The sequence below is a fragment of the Sebastes umbrosus genome, chromosome 1 (genome assembly GCF_015220745.1).
Source record: "Sebastes umbrosus isolate fSebUmb1 chromosome 1, fSebUmb1.pri, whole genome shotgun sequence".
NCBI lineage: Eukaryota > Metazoa > Chordata > Actinopteri > Perciformes > Sebastidae > Sebastes > Sebastes umbrosus.
The window spans coordinates 36461775-36482824 of NC_051269.1; the positions used below are offsets into that span (position 1 = coordinate 36461775).

Sequence of the window (21050 nt, forward strand, 5' to 3'; positions counted from 1 at the left end):
AAGTTTAATTTGCTGCGTGTTCATGTCAATCAGAAGAGCTTGTTTGTTAGCGGTCATTATGTGTGTTAATGTTGACTGGTCACGAAAATCACTGAATCATCACCAATTATTCACTTTGACAGAAATCAACACAGTAATCACTAGATTTGTTCAGATATTTGTAGGAATTTACCTCAAGTTTTGATGCTTTCTACAACTTAAAGGAACAGTGTGTAGGATTTGGTGACATCTAGTGGTGCGGTTGCAGATTGAAACCAACTGAGTACCCCTCCGCTCACTCCTCCCTTTCCAAGACTGCGGTAACGTGAGCCGCCTGAGCCATCCTTACCATAAAAACACTACTTTAGGAACAGAAGTCAGACGGTGGCTGCGTTACCACGGTTTTACAAAGGCTCTCTCTAGAGCCAGTGTTTGGTTTGTCCATTCTGGGCTACTGTAGAAACATGATTGAGCAACATGGCGGACTCCGTGAAGAGGACCCGCTCCCTATGTAGATATGAAGGGCTTATTCTAAGCTAATGAAAACACGATTCTTAGTTTCAGGTGATTATACACAAATGAAAACATAGTTATGAATATTATATTCAATTTCTGCTAATAGATCCCCCAAAATTCTACACACTGTTCTTTTAAAGGCGTTTCCTCACTTCTGTTTCTCTTCTTGTTCGTTTAAGCTGAACAGCCAATCAGAATGATTTCTTTCACCAACGGGCGCCGCTGCTGATTGATATGCTGAATCGGCCCAAAACATTCCAGCACGGGCAGACTAGGCTTGGTGTGTCAGAGCCTTTACAGTTAATCTCTAGACCAAAACGCAGGTAACTGGTAAGAACACAAGGCTGCTGTTTCAGCTTCTGTTCACTGAACATTACATTGATAGTAAGAAATGTTTTTAGCTGTTTGTTGACATCTTCAGGGTCTCCAACTACATCTGTTGCCGTGTGAACAATGGTCGTCATATTTATTAATTCACTGTATCTGGCCTTGACCAAAGTGGTTTGTTACATTTAACTGTCACTGCGTAAATGTCTCTGTTGTCTTAACACTGTCTCGAGAGTCTCCAGTTGGATTCTGTCTTCACCATTCAATGACATTCAGGCCTTAAAAAGACTTGATGGGTTGTTCTCAAACATGTCCAGATTAAAAATGATCGTTGAACAATTTCAATTCATATTTTTGTTTTGTTTTTCTAAAGCCAAAGCCTCTTATATCGGTCATTTTTCTTTTCATACGTTGAGAGTCTGATGTATTTTATGGGAGCTTTTCTCACTGAAAGTTGAGGAAAATGGGACTGTCATCATATTTTACAGCCATATCTCATTATATTGCCTTTATATTAGTAATGTTATAGTTTCATAGCATTTATTGAATCCAAATGATATAGGTTTAGCTTTCAAAATGCATTATATTTACTATTTGGAACAAAGGTTATAAATAATATTTAAGAAACCCAGTTTGACATTCAAATACCGTAATCTTTTGTACATTACTCTTTGCTAATAAGAAAAGAGGAGATAAAACATTAAATAGGAGATTTGTTAGACTCAGATCTTAACAAATCCAGGGTTGCGTTCGAATAGTCAAATAATGACGTCCTAACGTCTTTTCCTAACCACTTTTCCTTGACCTCAGTGGAAAACGTCATGAGGTCAAGGAAAGATGAGAAGGAGCATTCAGAAGGAGGTAGGAAAAGACAACAGCGGTGTTAGGAGAATCCGATTGCTCTTTCACTAGACTCCGTCATTATGATGCGACGGCTGCGGATGTTAGTGACGTCAGTTTGCTGTGGTGAAACTACAAAGTTCTGAAGATGGACTACAAAAGGTGCTACTCCCTCCAAGTGTTCTTAAATAGGTCTTTCAGTGACAGACTCCTTCACCTGCAGTGTGTGAAAGAGAGATACTACAGCTCCTCCTCCTGCTGCTGGAACACTCTATCAACAGATAATAAAGGATCATCTGACCTAACGTGGAAAAATATCACTTCATTACCACGGTTGGAATTGAAATAAACATGAATATATAATAAATTTCGAACGGCTCTTATCATGGCTGCTACTGAGGTACTTCTGGGTCATTTCACTCAGTTAGGAACCTTCCTAAGCAAAAAGGACTATTCGACCGCAGCCCAGGTATTCATTTCAGTCTTTATTTTGTATTTACTCACACATTGTGAGCACCTGTCTTCAATAGACGGATCATGAGTTTGACTCCTGATGACGCAGCATGTTGTCCAGTGATTTTCAGTCCCTTTTCTGAATTGTCCGCTGACTCAAATTTCCCTGTGAAATCCTCTGAAGTCTGTCCCGCCTTTTTGGATCTGTGTTCATGTGCATCCATTCCTCAGGCCCTCTGATATTAGTAGACCGAGTCGGGGAGTCCACGGGACCACTACGCTCTGCATGGTGACCAGTAGACGGCCGGTCCCGGCCTCCTCCGGGCCGGCCAGCAGGTACTCCATACCTGGTGGAAAAGGTAAGACATTGTTAATTGATCTAATCTAATAAGGAATCTTCCTTTGGTGTTATCTTGATATTTTTTTAACTTTTTGTGTCACTTGAATATTCATCTGTTAAAGCTGCAGTCGGTAACATTGAGCAAATATGACCATTTTGAAATGGTCACTATATCCTGACAGTAGTGCATGAGGCAGATAATCTGTAAAGAAAATCATGTTCCTCTGCCTCCTCCTAGTGCTCCTAATGGCATTTGCAAGATTTCAAGGAAAACAGGGAAAACAAGGAAGTTTCCTGAAGGAAAACAACCAATCAAAGCAGAGGAAGCTCTAGAGCAGCTGTCAATCACTGCTCACGAAACTTGCGAACTTCAATCAAACTGTCAAACTAGTCAGCGCTGATCAAATATGAATTATTATTCTGTTACTGTAATGCCTATTTCTCACCTCAAACTTTTTCAAAAACATATTTTAGTTATTGTTTAGCTGTAAAATGAGGATGTTTGCTCCGGCCGGTGCTTGGCTTTGGCTCGACTGTTTTCAACATGACAACCGGTTCACAAACTCTCTCCCAATCATTGTCTATGTAAGCAGCCGTGCAATGCATTCTGGTAGCGTGGCGGCGCGATTCGAGAGACGAGGCGTCACATTGGCTCCTCTTCATTTGCAGTTGAGGTCTAGGCTATTTTATGCAAATCAGGGGCGTCCGGTGCGACTGGCCGCGTCTGGAAACTCCCAAGAAACTTTTAAACTAACTGTTGTCGATCCAAAATAAAGACATATTTAGCAATTGCATGGCTTATTTCTCGCATAAAATGACAGTCAGATCAGAAACGCATAGCGGTGAACTATTTTCCTGATATGAGACAAAAGTTTCCCTACGAGCTGCCATGTTGGTTCTGGTTTTAAAGCTGGGAGCAGCAGCCCAGGAGGGAAATAGTTTGTCCAATCAGGTGACTTGTGTCTAGTGGCAGCCCATCAAGTGTCCAACGCTGGGAAGTAAGGCGATCCCTCGCATCCAAAAACGCCTCTGTGGACGTGTACCATTAGAGGCTCCTTGGCTCTGATTGGTTGTTTTTGTTCGGGCGCAGTGAAATCTTGCAGATGTCATTAGGAGCACAGGAGGAGGCAGAGGAACATGTTTTTTTTCACAGATAATCTGTTTTATACACTACTGTCATGATATAGTGACCGTTTTATAAAAATAACTTTTTATCATATTTGCTCAAAGTTACCAACTGCAGCTTTAATGCTAAAAGTCTCTTTAAGAAAACTATTAACTGAACAGCACTTGGCTTCATGTACCATATCTCCAGTTCCTTTTCTTCTCTGTCATGTTTGTCTTACCTGGGTTTAGAATAGGACAGGTGCAGCCGCGGCTGGTCCAGGACAGAGGATAGATGCTGATGGTCCCCAAGTAGAGCGCCACTTGGCCTGATCGAAGGACCTTGCGAACTTTGACTCGCACCTCTGCGTGGCTGCCTTTGTCGTGAGCAGACAGCACGCTGGCCTTGATCACTGTCAGATTAACAGAAGAGACTGAGATGGCATTTTGAAGCAAGTATAGATCCCAATTTATTAAACAGTTTTTAAACATCATTTCTTACCATAATCGTGTTTGGTCTTACATAGGTCAGACACACTCCTCAGCTTTTTCTCCTTACAGCTACACTTCCCTGTGTAAAGACATCGAGTTATGCTCCGTTACACTTTTACCTCCATAATTACACTTTATGAAACACTATGATTCCACTATTTTAAGCCTCGCGATAGAGTGCTACAGGAATGAGTCCTAAAACCAGGAAATGAATTCGCATTTTAGCACCTTCGTCTGGAAGTCAATGTTTTTTTTTAATGTTTTTTTAGTTAGATGCCTGAAATAAGGCCTGTGGTTCTACAACATAAAATACATCAATAAATACCCCACTCCTGAATTCTGAAGCCTTTACGTGTCCTAAAAAAGGCCGTTGCTAACAAGTAGCTAAATGAGACTACGAAACGTCCAACTTGTCCGCCTTTACAGCCTCGTTGTGTTTAATCGTGCTCATATGACCGTGGTGGGGTTCGTTTATAGCCTAACGTTAGTTTTTTACTCCTGCAGATTGCATTTACGCTTCAAAAATCATAAAAGTGGTGTTCATTTGTGACGATTCTTGTTGAACAAATTGTGTAAGTATCATAAACGTTTGTTAGCCACAGAGCTTATTTTCTGCAATAATCCAAAAAGCCAATGGAACAATCCCATTGTGTTTTTGTCGAGGGAACCAGGACGATGCTAACTTCCTGGTTGGCCTACAAAAATACGTCATCCCTGCAGCACTCTATGCAGATGAACCACACAGTTAATGAGCAACACAGCAGTACTTTACTCACCTGTGTAATGCAGAGCAGAGACTGCAAGCTCCTTCGACCACTGCACCTCCTCTTCTATTGTGAACATGTGATCCAGATCAGGGATTTTCCCACCAATGGGCACATTGAACACCTGATTATTTGAGTAGCTGCAAAAAGTGGAATTGAAGCCATCAGGTTCATTGTTAGCAACTAACCAGTTAAATTTTAGCTTCCATGTTGATGTGTAAAGAATCATTAATCATATGGCTAACCTGTCCAGACACTCCCCAGTGGTCGGATCACAGCTGTGAGGGCAGGTGCAGGGTTTACAGCCCTCCTCTCCAAAACCCCAGTAGCCAGGCAGGCAGTGGCTGCAGCTTGTGCCGCCGACACCTGGTTTGCAGTGGCACTGCCCGCTCCGAGGGTGGCACCAGGGTCCCTCCTCACCCGGACGAGTAGGTAAAGAGCCCCGAGGATCACACCAGCAGCCTGAGAAACAGAGACACAGATACTGTAGCTGTGTATGCTGCTCAAACATTTATTTTTCCTGTTGTTAAATTTACAGACATATGCCAGCAGATGGAGCTATACGACATTATGGTTCTTTTACATTTTATCCACAATCCTCCCAAACTTTGATTTAATTACACTGAGATCAAATCAGTCATGAAACCTCCTTTATTTTCCTGCTTGGTTGAAACCACTAGGGCTGCAACTAACGATTATTTTCACTGTCGATTAATCTGTCGATTATTTTCCTCAACTAATTGATTAGTTATTTGGTCTATAAAATGCCAGAAAATTGTGAAAAATGTTCAGTTGATCAGTGTTTCCCAAAGCCCAATATGCTCGCCTCAAATGTCTTGTTTTGTCCACAACTTAAAGATATACAGTTTACTGTCATAGAGGAGGAAAGAAACCAGAAAATATTCACATTTAAGAAGCTGAAATCAGAGAATTTTTACTTTTATTTTTCTTAAAAAATTACTCAAATCAATTATCAAAATAGTTGGCATTTAATAGTTGACAACTAAAAGATTAATCTTTGCAGCTCTAGAAAACACATGAGCCAATCCGACAACAGTGACCCCCCCTGACCTCTGTTCTGAGTCTCTTACGTGTGCAGGCGTCGGGGGAGTTGAGGGGCAGGGCTGGGTGGCGGTGGTAGCCGTGGCGACAGCGCTGGCACCTGCGGCCGACAGTGTTGTGTCTGCAGTCGTCACAGACGCCCCCGCTGGTGCCACCGGAGGAAAGCCATGCTCGCTGAGAGAAGTGACAGCTGTCTGCGTGACCATGGCACTGGCACTCTGATGTCACACAGAGGTGTGTGTGATGTCATAGCGATCAGAGAGACGAGAGAGAGAGACAAAGTGTGGACATCAGGATGGGGAGGAGAGAGAAAGTAAACAGGGGACATTGGTGAACAGGCAAAATATATCTACTGTTGTCAAAAATGATTTGCATACTGTGCCGACATTGACAACACAGAACAAAATTTACAGACTAGACCCGCAAAAAGGTTTACTAGGGTCCAAACAACTAAAGGTGCACTGACGTCATGCGACCACCAGTATGAGGCCATCTCTGAATATGCTTTAAAGCTGCAGTGGGTAAAAATGGAGCAAATATAATTAAAAATGGTCACTATATCCTGATAGTAGTGCATGAGACAGGTTATCCTGCCGTCTCTGAGCAGCTGTCAATCACTCGCAAACTCCGATCAAACGGTCAAACTAGGCAGCGCTGATCAAATATGAATCAATACTCTGTTACTGTAATGCCTATTTCTTGCCTCAAATGTTTTCAGAAACCTCTTGTAGTGTACTGTTTAGCTGTAAAATGAGAAAGTTTATGACCTGGTCGCCATGTTTAGATCAGCTGAGGAAGTACCAAGCAAGGCATATAGAAAAGGAGGCTGGGTCACGCGTCATCAACGCATCATATCTTTTGGGGTACAACACAAATGCTGAGATTGAGCCAATCACAACGCACGACCGCAGCTTCAGTTACACTGCGCATGTGTTATACCCCATACCCCAAGACCCAGGTCCGTCCGTGACCCAGCCTCCTTTCCATAGGCCTTGATACCATGCAGAAAATACCAAACTTTCTCATTTTACAGCTAAACAGTACACTACAAGATGTTTCTGAAAACATTTGAGGCAAGAAATAGACATTACAGTAACAGAATATTGATTCATATTTGATTAGCGCTGTCTAGTTTGACCGTTTGATTGGAGTTTGCGAGTGATTGACAGCTGCCTCCGTTGAATGAGCAGCCAATAGGAACGCTCTCTCTCTAATGACCTGTAATTGGCCAAAGTCTCCTGTCACAGGCTAGATTATTTAAAGCCTGAAAACAGAGCCATGAGGAGGTGCAGAAGTCTAGTTTTCTCTCAGAGCACATGAATTACAATATGCTGACAGGTTATCATGGATTTTTTTTGCGCAATGATGCCAAAAATATTCTGCCTACTGCAGGTTTAAACGCATATCAATTTTCTTTAAATTAGTCTTTCTTTGAGGTGGCTAAAATATGTTTTTCTGCCGTCCCCGTCCACAGCACTGTATTGCTTTGCTCTGGTGTCGGTGCTCCTGTCTGTTTCCTGATGCTGGGGTGTGCCAACCGTCATCTACTGTAAGTAATACACCTACTATAGATAAGTACCTCATACATCTCCTCAAACACCCAAACTATCCCTTTAAAGTTCAATTTTTTAAAGCTCTTCTCTGGCTTTTTCTCTCTCAGCAAGACCAGTATCGTGCACTCCTGTTGGTGGTCACTTACTCTGGCACGGGTTGGACTCCCCGCCGCTGCTGTTGGCGGGCATCCAGGGACAATCATTGTAGAGCGGGGCACACTTCTCACAGTGATCGCCTGCTGTGTGGTGAGTACACAGGCACCTACCAGACACCTGGAAAACACATCTGGGGCAGTTACTTCACCTACACTAGCAGACGTTGCCTACTGTCTGGAGACAGCTATAAAAATAAAACAGATCCAGGCAGGTGGCGTGAGGAGGAAATCGAGCTATTTAAAGCTCTTTTTCCATCAGTAAGTACATTTTACATCTGGACCTAACATCCTGACATGTGTGTTATACAAGGCTGTAATAGAACACAGGCCAATGCAAAAACTGACAGACACGCCTTCTCTCTCCGTCTTTTCTTTTTATCACTTTTACTTTGAAATGCACCTGCACACACAGGAAAAGCCTCTCACCATGTTACTGTCCTGTCTTGCATCTTGGCTGATGTTGTGTGGCACACATTGCTCAGCATGTCCATGGCACAGGCAGGTCCCTCTGGCCAGTAAAGTATAAATAGCATAAGGTGCTGAGGCTGAGCTTTCTCTGGTGGGTGTGGGAGTCAGAGCTGAGGCTGCAGGGCTTATCCATTCTGCAGGTGGGTTTAGAGGTGTCGCACAGGTCTGAGCTTTTAGCAGCCTGATGCGGAGGTTGGTGAGGGTGAGGCGGTCGAGGGCCTCTGGACTGTAAGGGTCCATCGTTCCGGCATTGCTGGGGTCTAGTGTCCGTAATATTACCTGCAAGGAGAAACAACAATCAGCACTGAGTCAAACATTGTAGATCTGCCAAAAGATAAAACATCTTTGTGCGAATTCTCTTACCTCCCCCCCACTGCAGGGTGTAGCGCTGGTATAGCGGGATGTACACAAAGAGCCCGGCTTAGTAAAATCATCAGGCAAACCAAACTCCGTGCTGCAATTGCGAGCAAAGAGTTTTAGAGCTTCCCAGGTCTTTCCAAAGTCAGCCGAACGCTCGACAGCCATGGCAGCAGGCCGCGGTGACCTGAACACCAAAACCACATGGGACAAACAGAACTGAGTTTCCAGGTCCAACCGGATCTCATCCTGCTGCTCCTGCACGGTGGCGCCTGCACCTGATGCCCACCAAGTGTCTGGATGCGAGAAAGGGTCGTCGGTCATGTGACCAGGTGGGTGGGCGTCCTCAGGGCACAGTGTCCCAGGAGGATGGGGGCAAGGAATGTGGTGGTTCCCACAGCAGCTTGAGTGGGTGAGGAGGGTCCTGCCACTGGCCAGGTTCCCAATTGGTGGGCTGCAGGCGTGGTCCGCACATCTGGAAGCTGACTCAGAGGGTGATGGAGAGTCAGTGTTATGACATAGCAGAGTGTTGAGTCAATATGTGTAATCAGATCAGTGTTTTTACGGAAAAGCAAGAAACACTTTCCAGCACTGACATCAACTGACACAAATCCAATATCCTCTTCATTGTGTTTGCCATGAATATTTAATTTGCCTGACCATTGTGCCACTGCTTCTTATGTGACACAGAATCCTGCCCTTTCCCCCGTCGGACAGCATTAATACTCTCAGGTTACATGTAATGGCAAGACACAAGCAGTGTCAAATGCATCAACAACAGGTCTGGGCTTTACTTTTAGGACAGCAAAAACTAAGCAAATAAACTGTCACCTGCCAATGAAGAACCATGCAAAGACATCATTAGGTCATCAATTTCGTGGACATCTAATGCAGCTGACTCACCATAACTGTCCGCCCAATCAATAAGGCAAGGCAGCTTTATTTGTAGAGCACATTTCAGCAACAGGGCAATTCAAAGTGCTTTACAGAAACATTCAAGAACATGGCGACAAAGTGCAAAAGAACATTAAGACATAATTAAAACAGTTATAAAAACACACAAGAGTAAAAGCTCTAGTGCAGAATAAGATCATTATCTGGTTTAATAAAAGGCAGCAGCAAACAGGAAAGTTTTAAGCTTTGATTTAAAAGAACTCAGAGTTGGAGTTGGTCCTGCAGGTTTCTGGGAGCTTGTTCCAAATATTTGGTGCATAAAAACTGAACTTCTGCATGTTTAGTTCTGACCCTGGGGACACTAAGCAGACCTGATCCAGATGACCTGAGAGGTCTGGATGGTTCATAACATAGCAGAAGATCAGAAATGTTTTTTGTCCCTAAACCATTTAGTGCTTCGTAAACCAGCAGGAGTATTTTGAAATCAATTCTCTGAGAGACAGGGAGCCACATTGTTAAGACTTTCCCAGTAAAATAACAGTAAAGAACTGGCAGCAGGGTTGCTTTTATGTTACTGTAAAATTAACATTTTTATACTGTCACTGATATTTACAGCTTTGTACTGTTAATGAAAAATACTGTTTGAACTTTTTTAATTTCACAGTGTTTTACAGTTAATTTACTGTTTAAAGATACATTATATAGATGTTTTTCCCCTTTCTTTTACATTATCTTACTGATTTGTTTTAATGCACTATTTAAGTTGTATGTTTTACATACATTTTAATAAACATTATTTTTTGCCTAGATGAATAGACTTAGCAGGTTACAGACATAGGAATAGTCTCACTAAATACAATTAAAGGTACTTGTTAGGAAAAAAGCTATAATAGACTTGTTTATCGTAATTTAACAGGTTTTCTTTTGTATTAACAGTAAAGCACTGTTTTTTAGCAATAACAGGTTAATACTGTTGAAATCCTGCTGTAAATTAACAGCAATTGTTTACAGTGTAGAGTAATAACATGCTGTAACCTAACCCACAATGGGGAATACGAGAAGGCAAGTTCAGCCACAATGACGCAAGTGGTTCAGAGACAGAGCATCAACAGAAACAGAGATGATGAAGATGATGATGATGATGCACCTCACCTGCTCCACTCCTCTCCAGAACCAGAAACAGCCAACAGAGCAACACCAGCATCCGATCCAGACCTTTCCAAAGCACACTAGACTCTGTCATCCTGCTGTGTTTACAACATGCACGATGCGAGAAACACCTTCCTGCAGAGATTACTCCCAACATCATGTGTAGCAGATCTGAAGGACATTTTTATTGCCAATTACGCAATGCGCAAAGTCTCCAGTATCTGTTCCAATGTCCTTCCAGGAATAATGTTGAAAAAAAATCCTTGATAAAGTTCAGAGCATCCTCTGGAGCAGCTATAGGACATCTCTCTGACAGAAGTGGGTCGTCATCGGTCAGTCCTATAATAAACTCTCCATGTTTGTCACTTAATTCCCATTTGATGGATGTTTGTTTTCATCCATTTTGCGCAACAGAGAGAGAGTCTGTGTGTTCGCCAAAACGGTGGAAATGATAGCTCCCTTTTTTTTCTATGCTAATTAATTCGTGTAAATGTTTTAATTAAGTCACAGCCAATCCAAGCGCTCCTTGTCCCAGCCAGCTCCAGCGCTCTAAACGCTTTTACGCACAGGAGAGAGGAGAGGAGTGTGCGCTCCTTTTATCCATGCTTCTCTCCACGCCCACTGTGAGGACGTTGTGCTGCAACAACACTAAAGCAAAACTGATTGAGAAGGTGCAGTTTTTTTTCCACTCTGGCACGACTTTCATCCATTTGATGACCTCAGTTTGCATCAGTGTAATGTCCACGGCTGATTGAATGGTGTGATAAAAATAGCTCTTATCATTAACACTAGTAAGACAGAAGAAATTACATTTGATCTTCCTCCTGACTGTCAGCTGCCTCCAGTTACAATTCATAATGTAGAAATTAAACAGGTCTCTTCATACAAATACCTGGGAGTTATGATGATAGACTCCACCCTATCATGGACCCCTCACATTGAATTCACTTGTAAGAAGATACAGCATTTACTTTCTTCGCAGACTCAGATCATTTGGAGCCAGTAGCCAGATTATTTTTCTATTTTTCAGTTCAGTGATTCAGAGTATCCTGTTGTACTGCAGCACAGCCTGGCTCAGAAGTATATCTGTAAAACTTAAAACTAAACTTTATAGCCAAATCAAAATCTGCATGAAGATCATTGACCAACCTGTGACAGCCTCCTTTCAAGCAGCTCACAACAAGAGTATGCTCAGTCTTGCCAACAGCATCTCTTCTGATGTTTTAAATGGGGAATATCAACTTCTGCCCTCCAAGAGGCGATTCAGAGTCCCTACATTCAACTGCATCAGGCTAAAGAACACTTTTTTCCATCAGTCCATGTTGTTGCTAAATAATAATTAATGTGCTGCTAAAGACATGTAAATCCAGAGGACAGATGGTAATTTTGTAATGGGTTGTGTATGAATAATTGTGATGTGTTTTGTTTTTTGTCTGATGGGTCTTACTTGTCTGTCTGTCTATGGTAACAGTATGTCTATTGTATGTGTACTTTTTCTCAAACTGAGCTGCCTATGGATGCAAAATGAATTTCAGTGCAAACTGACAATAAAGTTGTATCGTATCGTATCGTATTTGGGACTCTGCAAAGGATCATGAGCATGCAGGGGAGGACACACTTGCTCGTCAACACAGGTTTAATGTGAACCAGCCGCCTTGCAGCAGCTAAAACCAGGTCCCTCCACTAACCAGGGCCTCGTAATGGGGCGAGGAAATTAGTTTATCTGCTTCTGCTCTCCTGTTTTTCAGCTGCAGTAATTCTAAGTTACAGGTCTCTTTTGAAGTCCGGCAGGAGGAAACCTGAGCAGGGAGACAAAAATAGTCCTCAGTGCAGTTATTTGCAGCTTGATGGCCATTGTGGCACCACAAGAATCTGACAGCTCGGAGTTTCATGCAAATGACTTGGACAAGAAAATGAGTCTTTCTCCCTCCCATCTGTCTGCCTGACTGGAGAGATTACTCTGCCATTCTTCATTATAGCCCTGTTGGATAATAAACACATGGTCTGATACATGACAGTCGTTCTTTTTTAAATTCTCTTTAACCACACACGTCAGGAAATCTAAGTCCTTTTCTGAGCATGATGTATTTTCCCTCACTGGCACCCCGAAGAATAAACACCATGTCTCTTCAGTTGTATGGCTTGGCTTCAAATGCAGGGGGCTCAGAGAATTGGAAAGGACACACATAATTGGATTGGTTTCCATAAATGTCTTTAATACCATAAAAATTGTTTACAGACCTGCCTGCTTGCTTTTCTCCAGAATGGAGAATAGAAATTACTGAGGAATGGCATATGGGCTGATGTTTGTATGATGTTTATGAGCAGCCAGCAGCGGATTACTCGCATACTTTTATCCCAGTTATCAATCCTTATTAATCTGACATTCGTCCATCTGTGTTGATTTTAAATGTATCTCCCTGTTAAAGTTTTTATCCCTGTTTCCACAGTCCCTCAACTCATATATCACTCCAGTTGTACATTTGTCTTTGTTCGCCCCTCACTGGTCTCTCCTTTCATCTCTCTGTCCTCCTGCTCTCCACTCTTTAACACCAGCTACAGTGTCTGGCAAACCTCCACACAATAAAACCCGGAGGCTCTCCATCTTCTGGCATCTCACAGTTTCTCCTTTTGTCACGCTCCAGCGGTGCGGTATATACTGTATGCTAAGAATAGCTTCATGGGAGATTAGGGTAATGTCATCTATGAGGGATTAGCTGGTATCTGGTTGTGTTAGTGGCATACGGACATAGTTTATTGCTGCTTTGTACTAATCTGGAGTCAGTTCTGGCTCAATGGGACACACGGAAATGTTATTCACATCTTTTCACATTGGTTGCAGGATGGGAGGACCTGTGTGCATTTGTGTGTTTTAGGGGATAATGGATAAAACACAGAGTCAAATCATCAGTGTGGTCCAGATGTGGTTTAGCTTGTATTGACTGAATCAGGTTGGTTTTGGAAGAAGCTAATGCCAGTGATTCCCAAAGACTGGGTCGCGACCCAAAGGTGGGCCGCAGGAGATTTTATTTGGGTCGCCAAATAAATTTGCAGAATTTCTTCCATCGTCTTTTAACATTTACATCTGCAGTAGGCTACTCCTTTGAGCCACATGAGGAAGCCTGAATGCTCGTATTGTTGTGATGATTGTAGCCGATTTGCAACACTGAATCTAATATGAAAGACATTCGGTTTGTTTTACTGATGAGAGGAAAAACACAAATGCTTTTATTTGATTTATCAAATATGTCTCTTTGACATGGCTGGTTTACCTATTCAAGATAATATAAGGTGATGCGGAAATTATGGTAAAAATGGTCAGTAACGTTCATTTCCACAACGTATTCTCATACAACGATTTGTATGATATCTTACAAAAAGTCATTCTTCATTTTTCATGCGTTTTCCTACGAAAGTCCAGCAACATGTGTCAATATCTGCTCGTTACATGCATACAGTCTTTTCAAAATAAACTTCTGTCTTCACAGGAAACAACTTCCTTAGGTTTAAGCAAGAAAACTACTTAGTTAGGTTTAGGAAAAGATCGACTTGGTTAGGATTAGGCAACAAAAGTACTTAGTTATGTTATGAAAAGATCGGGATTTGGCTTAAAAAAACTCTGGAAGTGGCGTAAATTAAGTATGTAACTTAACTTATTTAAGTTTAAGATTTACATTACGTGACAAATAAATCAACGTTGACTTCTGGTTTCACACGGGGTACAAACACCAGTCTCCTGGGCAAAAGTCTGATATTTTTTTACCCACCTATCCGCCTCGACCTCCTCCTACGCAGCGATCACCTCTATTTATATTTCCTGGTTCACGATTACGTTAATTACACACAAATTCATTTCATAGGATATACATGAATTACAGTACACTTTTCGTAGGTATCGCTACGAACAGTGTATGAGAACAGCCTGATTTACGCACAAATTTGCTCTTCTCACTATTTATAGATATAAGGCCTATTGTGAATTGGGCCGCGATGGTTTGTCATTTTTATGAAGTGGTTCCCCAGGAAAAAAAAGTTTGGGAAACCCGACTGTATGTGACCGATATCGGATTTCTGCAAAGGCACCAAAATTCACGTCACTGAGGTTTGAGGTCAAGGTTTGCTGCAGAGCCATAAAACATTTTAAGAGCAGCTGGTTCAAGTGCAAGTAAACTATGTTTGGTTACTCATTTCGCCTTCAAAATGCAAAACACATTGGATTCATAATTGACTCACTTGTAATTAAGGGTAATTTTCTGTGATGCAGGAATGCAGAGCCGCCCACATCCAATAAAGTGCTTGTTTAGAACGTGAGCATATTAACAACAGAATCCACACCGCAGTTTACAACACGTGTTACGTCTCAGTGCTGAGAGAAAAATGTACCTTTCAGTGATTACGTTCCCTCAATGTTCAGTATGTATACTCACCCTGGCCCCCAGCTGTGAAAGGTCAAATACCAGCCAGGAAAGGTCACAGGGATCTCCTACCTGCCTCTCTAATTGCTCCTCTTTCTCTCATTTACAGGGCTTAATGGGGGCCGGGGGTCAGACGAACGGGGACTCCCCCTTCCCGTACTTCTAATCCTCAATGTTTGTCCTGGCTGCTCGTGTGTCGAGCACATGGTGTCACTCCACACTTCTCCATCTCCTTCCTTCTCCCTCCTTGTCTTCTCTCGGCCTTTGTGTTCTACATGTCAGCTCATATATTCCTCCGGGGATGAAGAGGATTAAGCTGCTTCCTTACATGACTTTACTGCATTATAGGCCTCACAAGCCAACGTGACCAGGCTTTGATTTGTTTCTCCAAATAGTACATCTATTCAGTTAGTTATGGTAGATTTGGAACGATGCGGTTTATGCAGTCTGATTTAATGTCTCAGTTTGTTATGGCGTTGTTGTTATGGAGACTATAACGACACACAGTAGGATCTCATATGACGTTATCCGCTGGCCACAAGAGCAACCAGTAAGTGGCGTGGTTAATAGGCTGTGCTTGAGTTAAGCTCTGAGGTCAGAGTTAATTATCCTGTTGGATTTTTTGGAGAAAGACTCCGAGCTTTTACCACATAAAGTACACAGTACGGATGTCATGATATAGTGTATACCGGGGGTCGGCAACCTTTTTGATATGAAGTGCCATTTTTAAATTTTGTTGTTAATCAGTGTGTCATATCAGCATTAATGTGAACATTAAGTTTAATTATGACACCATATCGCGATCTCCAACGGATCTGTAATGTTATTCCATCCATATAGGCAACGTGCACAGCAAAATAAAAAAACAAACAATTTCCTCCCAGAATCAGGACATTGTAATTATCATCACATTCTCATCTCAACTCGTCACATACCACCGCTTTGTCGCGCCCCTTGGCTTCGGCATCGCACCCCTTGGCGTCACTTTATTTTCAGCATCAAAACCATTACAGTTATTCTTGGTGTCACTTTAGGTTTAGGCAACAAAAGCACTATAGTTAGGTTTAGGTAAGAAATACATGGTTGGGCTTGAAACTACTACGTTTATACATTGAAAATGACACTGAACGTTGTGAACACGGGACACAAACTGATTGTAACGTGACACACGGGACACTAACAACAGTCTCCTGGGTAAAAGCCTTGTGTTTGTTGGGCTCATCCGCCTCCCTTTCTGCCCTGTGTGTGTCTCTTTCGCTCTTTAAACTACGTCGCCACACTCCCGGCGCACTTTATTAGAGCATTTACTGTTTCTGCGAATGGGTTTTCATTATAGTTAATGGAACGCCCGGTGCGTTTCATATCGGTGCTAAAGGGTGCCATGTGCGGCGGTACCAAAAAAGTCAATCAAACCACCGCAAATAACAGGACGTGTGACTGCCAATAGCTGTGAAAGAGGTATTTCGGCATGTGGATTGAGAGGACAATTCAACATTTCCAAAAAACTCTCTGGCACACATATTTCTAGTATGCCATTGGTTAAGCTATCACATAACAATGGTGGGAGCTTTCTACAAGCCAACATTTTAATCGAACTCTGGTGCGGTTCAACATCTGTTGAGGTCTGTTTGGGCAGTTGTGAACAGACAGAGTAATCGTACTCTCGTGCGTACCAAAACAACCGGTCTGAGACCGCCTGTGAGAGGTGGTCTCGGACCGTTTCCAAGCGAATCAAAACGCAGGCTGCATGTGCGGGCATTTGCTGAGATGGACACAGGTAAACGACAGGTTAACATGAGTAGGAGAGGACGGACCTGGAGTTCTGCAGGAGTCTGATGTTTGCTTGACATCTGGGCCGAAGAGAACATACAGAATATGATAAATAAAATCCACGAAAACAGTGACGTTAATAAAGTCATTAACTGGAGGAGAAGGGATTCAGTGTCGAGTCAAAGTGGAAAAACTTCGACAGCTTCAAAGTCCACGATTCCCTGCATAGAAGTGGCAGCTCTTGAGATGAAAAAGATAAATTCGCTCCGTAAACGCCCCTTAAAAACTTATTTTATTTGGCCCGATTTAATTTGTGCACTGTGAAAGCGAACCAGACTAAATAGAAAATAAACCAAAAGAATCAACTGGACCAAATGGACTATGGCTTGTGAAAGCACCCTAAGGTTGCTTATATGTACCTCTGATATATAATATAGATCCAAGAAATTCCAGCTTAGACAGTTACACTCTTTAAAATCATACAACAATTCCCAGATATGTTACCCTGAAGCCCGTCAGTTGACATGGTTTGAAGTTAAAAGGTCATGGTCAACTGCAAAGGTCTACAGTTCAAGTCCAATAAAACCAAGAGGACTGTATTTCTTTAGGATAGTTTGAGTTGTTCTGTTGCTTCAACTGTGAGCTCAGTAATCAGTGTGGACATCTTACAAAGACGGTGTCCTCACTGCGGATGTTTGTTATGATCCTCATGTCACGGAGGGGTTTTTAATAAGCACAAAGAGACCGTTTAAAAGTCTGTTAACATGTGAATGTGCACATCCACAGTGCTTTGTGTGTCCTTGCATGATAGGCTTCGATTGCTAGTAGCTTCTTTGATGTGAGAGGATGAATGACACAGATTAAGCTGTCGGACCAGAAACTGATAGAGGCCAGATGAGGCGGGATGACAAATTGAGGCCTCAGCGAAGCACTCGGGCAGCTTGCCAAACCAATAATGTGTGCATCTGTGAGCTTGTGTGTGGATTTGTGGGTATATATGTGTGAGTGGAAACTATGCGGTTTCCATTTATTCTTTATTAATTCTTAACGAGGAGGAATTTCAGGAAAGGGTAGCTCACTGGAGGAGGCTTCAGCTGAGCGGCAATGACTTATTTATAGCTGAAACTCTTGTTTAATGTTGGACAACAAATTAACCGCCCACCCACAATCACATTTGCAAACACACACTCCTACCACCGGCCTCTCCTCAGTCTCGTGTCCTTGTCTGACTTCTTTATATCTGTTTATGATGTCATTTGGAGTTACTCTTGTGTGTCACATAAACACATTGTCATTCTGACACACGAACACATTCAAACACAATTTCTTGATAACTCTTTCCTGGCTTTCCATCGCCCACCCACATAAACAAACTGGAATGCCAGCACACACACTGGTTTGTTACCACAAAACACACACACATGTTACAGATTCCCCTCACTTTGCTTTCTTATTCTTCCAGCTCATATTCGCACACCCACTTAGATAAAGCACAGCGACTTGGCTTACATAACAATTTAATTTAACTGTCTCAAAGAACTTTAATGGATTCAAAGGCTCTGAAGTCTGGCACAGGAGTAAACTAGCAGAACAAATCTAACTAACAACAAGTGTGCTGGCGGCAAGGTTGTAATAGTTTTAGTTTTTATTTTAGTTTAGTTTTGACTTTTTGATTCCATTCTAGCTTAGTTTTAGTTTTTCAGAAAGGTTTAGTTTGAGCTTTACAGTAGTTTGTTTTTGTTAGGGCAAGGTATTCATTCATTCATTCAACCTTTATTTTAACTTGGAAATACATTGAGGTAGAGACCTCATTTACGATATAGCCAAGTTAAAAAAAATATCAAACAATCATGAAACACAAAAAAAAGAAAAATAACAAATCAATTTAAGGCAAATTAATCAACTAAAACAAGAATAACTGGAAGTGAAATGTGATGAAATAATAAATTAAAATTGCCCTAAGGATAAAAGTGAGGTAAGCTTTAGATTGTTCTGCATATAATGTCTCAGAAATATGTAGCTACTGTACATATACATACAAAATACATGGTTGGAGAACTGTGTAGGTATGGCCATAATGTTTAATGTTAAATCTTTACGCTACTTTAGTGTCCGATGTGAAGCAATTGCGGCATAGATGGCGTCGTCTCCTGGAAGGTCAAGTCCGTTCAGTTTCTGTGGTTCAATGTCACGAGAGTTGACGCAAATTCATGCTGTCTCCTTTTTTTCAGTAGTGATATCTTGTAGCTAAAAAACTAAAACCAAAATACATTTACGTTATGTTATTTGTATTAGTTTTTAACCAGACAATATTTTTTCAGATTAGTTTTAGTTTTTCTTAAAGGTGTGTAGGATTTGGCGACACCTAGTGGTGTGGTTGCAGATTGCAACCAACTGAGTTCCCCTCCGTCCACCGAGTGCAAAATTGTTGTAACGCCGTTCACCTCGCTCAGAGGCCATCCTTACCATAATAACATTACTTTAGGAGCAATGGAAGTCAGACGGCGGCTGGCGGTACCACGGTTTTACACTCTGCGGCTCACGTTACCGCAGTAACGGAGAACTTCGGTGGCCTTCAGGTAACGTAAAAGTGCGAAAGGCTCTTGCTAGAGCCAGTGTTTGGTTTGGCCGATCTGTGCTACTGAAACATGGCGGACTCCGTGAAGAGGACCCGCTCCCTATGTAGATATGAAGGGCTCGTTCTAAGCTGACGAAAACACAATTCTTAGTTTCAGGTGATTATGCACTAATGAAAACATAGTTATGAAAATTAAATTCCATTTCTCCTCATAGATCCCCGAAATATTACACACTGTTCCTTTAATTGTTATAGTTTTCTATTTAGTTTCAGTTTACTAACGATATTTTTCACTGCTTATTTTCGTTTTAGTTTCAGTTTTAGTTTACTACAATAACCCTAGCTGGGGGTCAGAGGTCTGCATGAGGAGGCTGGGATAAATACTGGACACTCCTCGGAGGTCAACATCAGTTAAAAGCAGTTAGCATACACATATAATGTTTATGCTCAACAGCTTTAGTTCTTCACTTTTTATCACTGAGATTGTCTCACTATGTCGATTATTTCTATGACCCATGTTGTCTGACTTTGATTCTCCTCCTAAAAGTCACGCTAACAAATGTTGCAAATGAGAGGAAAAATCAAATGCAGCTGTTTGAGGTCCCGGGCCACAGGTTGGGGGGTTCCAGTCTGTCTCATGTCTGGCCACTTTTGCTTCTTTGAGGCCCTTCTCAGCTCATTAAACAAGTCTTTATTGGCATGCCAAGAGTCCACCTGTGAGTCGTCCAAGCCATGACGGCAACTTCAATGTACAGCCAAGCACAGGGGTCACCGTTAAACAACAGTACCTTGTATGACGGGGCAAAATCAAATCTGCATGGAAGCAGCCTCATGTTGCTGGTATCTGCTTAGCTCTTGTAAAACGTGCCGCCACAAAACACTGTGGTGTTAATGTGACACTCGCTGCCCTCATGGTGCTTCTGTTTCATCTATGAACTGACATTCATTGACCACAGTGGTGTTGTCAAGAGAAAAAGTGCTTTGAAAATGGGGTGCAGTTATGGGTATTTAAATTAATCTTACAATGTCCAGGAGTTGTATTTGTTTCTAACAATGTAGTGTCAATGTGTAAGTCACAGAGATGTGGACTCGAGTCACAAATCTGATGACTTTAGACTTGACTTGACAAAATCAAAAAGACTTGCAACTCGACTTGGACTTAAACACCAGTGACTCGTGACTTCACTTGGACTCACTTGAGCCTTTTGACTTGAAAATACTTGATACCTTCCCCCCCAAGCCTAAAGATATAAAAGTATGTTATTTAAAAAAGGGTGCCACGAATCAATTAATTTACTGCATTTCCAGATCCACTTTCTTCGAACCAATCTGACAGCATCCAGTCAAGTTGCAGGAGAGAACCATGAAGAACTAACGATATGTTACTGAGCACCAATTGGAAAAAAATTACACCAAAGATCATTTTATTCGCATTCAAAAACTATGCAAAAAACAAATTGCATTATGTGCAAAACGTGCGAGTCAAAAATTACAGACGGAGGAGCAAATGGCATTACATTTGGGGACGGGTGCATTATGACTTGTTTAGGACTAAAAAATATAAGTTTAGGACTTGGGACTTGACTTGGAACTTGACTCTGGACTTGCCTCCTTTGACTCTGGTCTTTATTCGGGACTTGACTCTGGACTTGCCTCCTTTGACTTTGGACTTGACTATGGACTTGTCTACTTTTACTTCAGACTTGCCTGCTTTGACTTGGGCCTTGATTTGGGTCTTTAGTGGAAAGACTTGAGACTTACTTGTGACTTGCAAAACAATAATCTGGTAAATCCTGAGGAAGACATGTGGCAAATAATCCCTGCATGTTTTTCA

The 21050-nt window shown here is 41.9% G+C and overlaps 2 protein-coding genes across 2 annotated transcripts in view; one reads left to right on the forward strand and one right to left on the reverse strand.

Moving 5' to 3' along the window:
• The window catches only part of LOC119492355 (inositol hexakisphosphate kinase 2-like), a 1011171-nt gene that overhangs the window by 27086 nt on the left and 963035 nt on the right, over positions 1–21050 (forward strand). Inside the window, exon 6 of the transcript XR_005207761.1 lies at positions 6830–6839. The gene's annotated coding sequence lies outside the window, so the exon portion shown is untranslated. The remainder of the gene's footprint in view (positions 1–6829; positions 6840–21050) is intronic.
• On the reverse strand, positions 2135–11005 carry si:dkey-202e22.2 (netrin-4). Its single transcript, XM_037775161.1, has 10 exons — positions 10457–11005; positions 8417–8892; positions 8012–8332; positions 7577–7703; positions 5907–6095; positions 5061–5277; positions 4828–4955; positions 4062–4130; positions 3802–3972; positions 2135–2462 (listed from the first exon to the last, which is right to left on the reverse strand). The coding sequence occupies exons 1-10, from the start codon at positions 10611–10613 to the stop codon at positions 2326–2328; spliced, it is 1992 nt and encodes a 663-aa protein (XP_037631089.1). The 5' UTR covers positions 10614–11005; the 3' UTR covers positions 2135–2325.